This window comes from Centroberyx affinis, unplaced genomic scaffold, assembly GCF_046629955.1.
Source record: "Centroberyx affinis isolate AG114_WGS23_722 - 3 ecotype Tasmania unplaced genomic scaffold, CSIRO-AGI_Caff_v1 ptg000409l_1, whole genome shotgun sequence".
Taxonomy (NCBI): Eukaryota; Metazoa; Chordata; class Actinopteri; order Beryciformes; family Berycidae; genus Centroberyx; species Centroberyx affinis.
In genome coordinates this window covers 142,840-151,374 of record NW_027279076.1, presented here as the reverse complement: position 1 = coordinate 151,374, position 8,535 = coordinate 142,840, and the positions used below count along the sequence as shown (strand labels likewise).

At 44.0% G+C, this 8,535-nt stretch overlaps 1 protein-coding gene across 1 annotated transcript; it reads left to right on the top strand.

Annotated features, from left to right (window-relative positions):
- Nucleotides 1-396: 396 nt before the first annotated feature.
- Nucleotides 397-8,438, top strand: ubap1 (ubiquitin associated protein 1). The gene is made up of 7 exons (XM_071516558.1): nucleotides 397-540; nucleotides 2,488-2,536; nucleotides 2,658-2,782; nucleotides 3,152-3,985; nucleotides 4,125-4,283; nucleotides 4,919-5,020; nucleotides 5,300-8,438. The coding sequence occupies exons 2-7, from the start codon at nucleotides 2,497-2,499 to the stop codon at nucleotides 5,438-5,440; spliced, it is 1,401 nt and encodes a 466-aa protein (XP_071372659.1). The 5' UTR covers nucleotides 397-540; nucleotides 2,488-2,496; the 3' UTR covers nucleotides 5,441-8,438.
- Nucleotides 8,439-8,535: the final 97 nt, after the last annotated feature.

Here is an 8,535-nt window from a genome sequence, read left to right as displayed (position 1 = left end):
AGACATAGGCCTATGAAGGCTCTATGCAATAGCTCTGGACCAGCTATTACAGTATACTGTAGATCTTACTCTATTACTGTGAGAAATATAATACACAAGTGTACTAAATGTGGAATAGATACCACATTTATTTGTAAAAGAGTGTAAACTGTTATTATTTAGGGAAGCAAAGTTCATATTGGTGATTGAAAAGGACTGAATAAATAAATGTCATTGGTTTTGCCTGTCAATGCCTCTTAAGAACATTTGAGTAGCCTAAATGAAGGAATTGTCAAACTGTTCTTATTGAATACCACCTTACAATGCAGTTGACTCATACAGCTGTTGGTAGTTTTCTGATGTTCTGTCGTCATTTAATTGAGGGTGACGTCAGACAGGAACACGAGAAAGGGAGGTTGACAAATCAAGATGGCGTCCCACGATGAAGCAGGAAAGAGATTTCAATATAAATAAAACTCAGTCGGAGAACAATTTGAACCAAAGTGTCATCTCGACAAGACATCATTAGGATTTTGAAAGAAGAAGACGGAGCAGATACAGGTAAGATAAGTCTTTGTTAAGATGTTTGGTCAGTTTTTTCAAGGGGCGGTGGCAGCAGGGAGACAGCGAGCCACAACAGTCTATCCTATCCAACCACATACAGCCAGGCCAGCCGCGAAGCTAAGCTATTAGCATGTACGTTATCTTTTTTCCTAAAACCTTAGCCGGCCGCTAATGGTGGTCATCGGTGGACAGTTTAATTAATAATTAGACATTGATCTAATATCACCAACTAATATCCAGCCCAACATTGGCTTCCTAGCTAACGTACTGCTGCATCAATGCTAATTAGCTGTATCATGTAAGGCAGTTGTAACGTTAGCTTAGCTTGTTGCTGATTAGACAGCAGAACTTATCAAATACTAGCTAATTGATTTAGCTTGCTACGCTGCGGCCGCTAGCGACGCTACGTGTCTTTTAAGTCGCCACTTCTTAGTCTTTTAGTTAGATATTTTACCCTTCCGGACGGATAAGTGTGTTGTGATCCTCTACATAACGTAAGTAAAATTAGTTAGCAGCAGTTAAGCTGTTCCTACCGCTGTTGCTGGGCTTGTTATATTAATGTTGGCTGTAATATTCGATACTACTGTATCAGACAGTCGCTGGTGGCGGCGGCGGATTGTTATGTAACGTTAACTACTATTGGCAAACTAGCAAATAAGATTCTGCTTAATTAGGCCCATTGCACAAACTAGTGTGGCACCCAGCCTCGCCTGATCAGTTGAATGTATTAATAATCACCATCAAAGTCAAAGGGCAGGTAAGTCGGTCACTAAAATCCCAACTCTTGGATTTTTAAAGTTCATAAATTAGTGTAGTACACTAATTTGCCGCTAGGTTAGGTTTTTTTCCACGTCGTATGTTTGAAGTTACAAAAGTTTGTTGCGTGTTGGTTAATTCCTTGGAGAGACTATGGCTTTTTATGGGATAAACTGGAAATATTCAGCAGACCATTGTATCACGGACCACTGTCTATTGCTTACAATCTCATTTACTCAACAGCAGTAGACTGAGGGGCTAAATTAAGCAGTATTTGTAGGGTACCCAGCTACACATATGAGCCCAAGGCAAACACATATAATTGTCTTAATAAATGAACTACTGTAAACTATTCACCACCTATTTAGGCTACCATTTCAGCTCTTTGCAGGTCAAATGGCTCATATGAGACAAATCAGTCACAGCAGAAACTTTTCCCATTGAACATGGGACTACACAGGCACATAGCAGACCAAAACACAGTCTTCAGTGGAAGGGGAAACAGTGGCTTCTCTGTGTTGATAATGCCAGGCATTGTTGCACGGCGTGACCAAATAACCATATTATGTGACTTGATATGCAAATTAGTGGAATGTACAAAGCTAATGGCATAGAGAAGAACTACATCAGAAAGGGCAATTTGCGATGCTCTCTTGTACATGGCTCTGTGATAAAGTATCATTGCTCTTATGCTTTGATTTAGACTGCTCTGTAGCCATGCAGATAAATACAGCCTTTATGTGTTGACTGAGACAGAATATCACCACTGATTTGGACCAGTTTTAGAGCTCAGAGGGAGACATGATGTCAGAAGCTGCCATGTCAGACAAAACTGCACATCAAAATTAAATAGGCTCTTGCCCTGTAGTTAGACTACAGAATTCCACCTTGGGCTGTTTTAATTCTGTTGCATCATAGGGTGGGTTTTTAAGACATGTAGTTTACTTTATTCTCAACTCTCTCTCGCTCTCTATGAAAAAACTTTATCCCTTCTTTAACACTTCTTATTGAAATTAGGTCTGGGAACATGGACTAGTAAAGCAACCACTGGTAGAGGGATCTTGTTTTCCTGAATACATAGCTCAATGGACATAAGCATTAATATAATGCTCAATGGTCACTAACATTAGCTTATTCTTTGAATTAACAGGAGTTCTGGTTTATTAAAGATTACATGTTTGTTTTCAGAGTCTCTAAATGGCTGCGAGGAAGTCTGGATCAGATGCACACAACAATGGTGAGGGCTTGTCTTTTACTTCCCTTTTTCATTGAAACGTTTATTTTCATAACACTTGCTGACACAATGTTACAAAGTACCCTAATGTACCCTAACCTCGTGTTTTTTCATTTTCCTCCAGGACCCATCAGCTACCTTGATGATGTTCCCTTTAAGGTCAACGAAAAATTCCGCTGCCCAGCCAAAGTGGGGCTGCCCGTTGGCTTCTGCCTGCCAGACTGTGGCTCTGTGGTGGCTGACATGCAGGTTAGTCTGGTGAATAGATGGAAAGGTGACCTCAGCATGAGCCCGTGATTGGGGATACGTTGGTTAGGGATACGTAATTTCAGTAGTTGCCCGGTGCTGGCATGCCTGTTCAGAAACTTGGAATAGCTTTAATGTTTCAGTAACTACTTAATATGGATATACCAAGAGATATCACAGTGACTAAACATCAATTTATTCTGTTGAACATTGTACAAGTTTTGTTATGACTTTTCATCTGGAGTTGTAACATTTTTTTGTCAAGTGGCTGTCACACTCATTAAACATGGTACTTTTTGGCATTTGTTTCCTTTCCCTACCTCCTCCCTTTGCCTGTCTCTCCCCTTCTCCCTCTTACCATATTCTCGACAGTATGACTTCTCCCTGGAGAGGCGGAGTGTGCGCTGGGGGATGGAACTGGCAGAGGCCAGGGCAGCAGAGGCCAGAGCAGAAGAGGCAGCAGCAGCCAGGCAGGAGGCAGAGAGCAGGGAGCGCTTGGCCCAGGCCCAGGACATCGATGGTGGGGGAGGGAAGAGACCCCGACCTGCTGCAGAGGACCAGGACCCTCCACCTCCAGCGCTGAACCCTGTCCTGGCGGGACTGAGCCATAATGCTATCCTCACCCCCCTGCCTGCCCCAAGCCTGGGCCCCAGGAAGACTCAGCCCAGCACTCCTCAGCTGCACAGCCTCAACCTGGCCGATTTTGAGCGGGAAGAAGATCCCTTTGACAAGCTGGAACTCAAGACTTTGGATGATAAAGAGGAACTCCGGAGCATCCTCCAGAGCCAACCACAGCCCCAACCCCCTCCTTCTGTATCCCCGCCAGAGGCCAACCAGCTCGGGTCAGCTTCACGTGGCAACAGCCCCTCTCCTCCCAGCACCAACACCGGCCTCTCGGTCAAACCAGGCTTCGCCCACAAACCCAATGGGCTTGTTACCTTGCTGGACATGGATAGAGCAGGGCATCCTGGGAGAGGGGGGTTGGACACAGACGATCGGCCCTGTAACATCCGCTCTCTCACGTTCCCCAAGCTCTCGGAATCTAGTGACTGTGACCCTGCCCCAGTGGGGTACAGCCCGCTCCCTATACCCGTCCCCGCTTCCCGACAGAACCTACCTAATGGCAGCCCGCCGGCCCTACCCAAGACCCAGGTCATCGTCGGCCCTGAACCCCCCAGCCACACCAAGAATGGAGCACCAAAACAGGTGAGCATGAGAGTACATACTGCATACCTGACGGATTGAAACCATTTTATGTCTAATTCATGTGGGATACGATGATGCAAACCAGCTGAGGGTTATAAGAGATCTCTGTACCCGTTCACCACTTGTGTTTTCACCCTAGGCCAACCCAGGGTCGGGGTCTGCCGGTCTGCCGTGCGGAGGGGCCCTGCTCAGCCTGACCCCCAGCGAGCGTCAGTGTGTGGAAACCATTGTGGGCATGGGCTATTCTTATGAAGGTGTCCTGCGGGCCATGCAGAGACAAGGGCAGAATGTGGAGCAGGTGGGACTACCTCACATCCCAGGGCGCAGAAATTTGGAATCCTAAGACCTTTGCTGCCTGATGTGCTTTAAATTGAAGCTGTTGTCTTTTTGTGTCTGTCTGATTGTGTATAGAGCAGCAACAATGCAATAAAATCAGAAAAAATATAGCCTTAAAATAAAGGCATTGCATTAATATCACACTTTTCATTGTCTCATAATTATGGTAGTAGGTCAGGTCCTGTTACCTGTACAGCTATTGCCGTATAATTATGACCAGTATAGTCATGGCCGTATGATTTTGGTGACTATGGTAGTAGTTGTGGAATAAAATGATAACAAAATGGTATACGTTCTGGGGTCAGATACATGTGAGATGCTGGTTTTAAATGAACTGGTGTTGGGCAGCAGTAAGTCACAAGACTAAGTGCACAGGCAGTAGGACCTGGGAAATTAATGAACTGTGCCCTTCTAGGACAGCAACTTGGAACATTTACAGAAGGCAATTTCTATCCACTTTCTATCATTTTCTCATAAAGCTAGAAACCCCATATTTTGCTGTTTTATTTTTCCCTCACATAATGCCCATTTGTAAGCTAACATAATATGATGTTCAAACCAGACACGTGGTAAACATGTACTCATTCTGTGTCCAAGGTACTGGATTATTTGTTTGTCCATGGACGTCTGTGTGAGCGGGGCTTTGATGCCAGTGCAGTGGAGGAGTGTCTGGAGATGTACCAGTGTTCGGAGGAAAAGGTTTGTCCATGCATTATTTGGCCAAGACATATAGGTGACTGTCCATCTCAAGAACATGTTTATCACAAGAGAAACACACACAACTTAAGCTTATGCGTTGCGTTCAAAAGTCAAATGACTGTTTGGGAACCTGGCAATTACAGTGTTTAGTATAACTTCTGAATAAGGAGACCCCCAACAATAATGTTTAATTTTTTTAAGTCATATCATTGTGGAGCCATGTCAGAATATAGATTATATAAGTAGTATTGATATAATAATGTTTTTCATCCTCCCCAGGCCTTGCAGTTCCTTGAGTTGATGTCAAGGTTTGGTGAGATGGGCTTTGAGCGGGAGGCCATCAAGGAGGTGCTGCTGGTCCACAACAATGACCAGGACAAGGCGCTGGAGGACCTGATGGCCCGTGCAGCGGCCAGCTGAGCCCAACTAACCAGCCAACCAGCGCCCAGCCCAGGGCTTGCCTCCCGCTACCACCCAACACAGCCCCCTTCCTTCTGCCTACCCTGTCGCACCATGCCCTGCCCTTGCCCTGGCTGTGGAAGGGACAGCTGAGAGACAGTTATATTTCCCTCTCTGTGCTAAAACTTATTATGTCTCAGCACTTCTTAAAGACTGTGTGCCTAGAGTGGAGGGGGTCAAAGCGTAAGAATACTTGATGGTGTTGGTTTTTTATAACGAGTCCTGGGATCCGGTTCTAGATTTGGTCCTGCTAGGGGATTCAAGAATGGGTTCTGTGGGTTGGCGAGGAGAGACTGGAAGTATTGCATTGTGGCGTTTTGATGCCATGCTGATTGGCTTGCACTTTGAAGTGCGTGGCTGACTGCAGGCAGGGCTGCAGGACCGAAGTGGGAGGAGCCTGGCGGCAGGCTCTCGGCGCTTCCCAGAAAGACCAGTTTTAAAACTGACACTCCCAGCCAACTAAGCTGCCATCTTCCACTGCTCAGTGCAGACCCAGTAAATGGTGGAGGGGAAAGGGGGCCCTGAGTAGGCTCTCTTTAGACTGAACCAACTAACATCAGAAGTAAAAAACAAAACAAAACAAAACAAAAAAACGCAAAAGGGCACCGTCACCAGACAGAGAACTGACTCCCAAGAAGTGCCCTCTCTGCTCTGGCGCCCGGCGCCTGGTTCTGTTCTACACTCTGACTCATTGTTTCTCTGCTCTCATTCGTTTTGTTTGTTCATCTGTTCTGGGGGGCAAGTTTCATGTGATTTTAGAGATTCCACTTCTTTGCTTTCTGTTTTAGGAACTGCATAATTCATCCATAAAGTCATTATAATTATAAACTTAAAAGTGATGACTACTGTCCCAGTAGGTTCTTCAACCTGCACTGGAATGGACTGCAGAAGGAGTGGAGAGAGATGGGGGGTGGGGAGGGGGGAGTTCCTCTGCAGTAAATATTAAGACATGTCCCAACACACACCCCACTGGCACTGATGTGTCAAATACTGCACAGTCGCACACACATTTTAATAGATTATTGACTTATTTAAAATAGTACTCTGACACTTTCATTTACAAATAAAGAGTTTGATATGATTCTGTATGATATGCAAAATTACAGAAGTGAAGCTTTTGATTGTCATGAGCTTCTGTTTGTAGACTGGAAAAGAGTCAGTGGAGAAAAAGTAAAAAATGTTAAGTGAAGGTTGTTTCGCAACCACACTACAGTGCAATAGAGACATTTAATATTGTGTGACTGTTGACTGGCACTTTCAGCCTCTGTAACTTTTGGGAGATAAGGTATGGTCTTCAAGCCTCAATGGAAATGTGGAGGGAACTAGGAAAAAAGATGTTCGATTTCAATGATTGCTGTCATTTATTCTCAGTTATCATGCCGTAATCAGAGATGACTTTGGTTTGTTGACTTGTCCACAATTTAAAGGTCTTTCTTCACATATAATATGAAGTGAGTGTTTTTTGGATAAAATTGGATAGTTGAAAAGGGGTCACAGTTCACGGTGAACTTCTAAAGCCATCCTCAATCGAGGACTGAAAATAGGATTAATGATGGATTCAGAGGCGACAAGCAGAGCAGAGCGTCATATTTCACTCCAGCCAAACATGAAATATTAATGACAGCTTACAGTGAATTTCAGCATATTTTCAAAAAACAAAATAAAACACACCAGCAACACTTGCGAGACTTGGCATGTTAAAATTTTTTATCCCATTAAGGTACGTCTGCTCGGCCGTACCCAGGGCAAAGATGGCAGCAACTGCCATAATCTTGAACTCTGTGGTATTGGTAGGGAATGTGGGAGGCATGGTACCAGATTATGGGCTTAAAGTTAATTCAGTACAGAGCGAAACGTGACTCAGAGAACTGGCACTCTGCTTGAAACCGGTTTAATACCTTGCCCTGCGGTCCGGAGGTGGAAAGTAAACATTCTAACAACCGATCTGTATTTGAGAACATGGCACGGGTGTAGGATTGATAATTCTGATTATAGTTCAGTGTGCTGCCAATACAGAAATCAGATGCTTGTGAATGGGTTGGAGAGAAAAAAAATGTTCAACCCAGTGTCTTTGCAGAATATACCACTATCACCAGAAAGATCAGCACACGCTTGTAGGAACTGAACCGGTGAACATCCTGGAGCAACACACTGATCTCATTGTTTGCTTGAGCGGCAAACATCAGCATAAATCTGTCATTCACATCAATCCATATTGACCATTTCAAGTTTCTATCATGTGAGGACAGTTTGCTTGCATGCCAGGTTTAGGCCTTCGACAGCCAGGTGTCATGTTAGGCCTAGAATCCAGAGTTCACAGGGTCTCATATGGTTGTCATAACAAAGAATGACAAAGAAGTGGTTTTCTCCTAGTTATATTTTTTTTATAGCCTGGGCCTTTCCTCTTAATTCACTGTGATAAAGAAGAAAGATGCACACTCATGTTACATACAAGCACAAAAGTGGTATTATCTTCATACATAATTCAAGTGACGTTTCTTTCAACCATGCATAAAGCAAAGCTGGTGTCCTAAAGGTACCCCTTGCCTCTTCCCTCTTCCCTGACCAGACACCTTTGACGATCAAAGAAAATCAAAAGCCACACAAGTTGGAGTGAATGCAGTATAGCAGGTGCTGGACTCTGCATCATTAATACATGATTGGAACGCCCCCTTCCCATTTATTTTGTGATCTTCAAGTTGTGTGGGGATGAAATGCAACTTGATCCTCACATTGTTTGGGGGATCAAATGCAAAGGGGTGTTTCTGAATAGGGTTTATGTATCACCTCCACTTCTCTGTTACCACATCTTGGAACATGTGTCTCTCATGGATCAGATGAACCTTTAGCTGTCTTAATGGTATATTAAAAAGGGAGTGAGTGCTCTTTCCTAGGCTCTTAGAATGTGATTTGAGAAATGTTCGATTTTCTCCTGAATCATTTGGAAGTTCCACATGATTAAATGTGCACATCTTTTCAATGGTTTGACTGTTGATTTTTGCCAGTGTTTTTCTTAATTTGAAGATGGCCGTCTTCGCAATTATGGTCATACAACA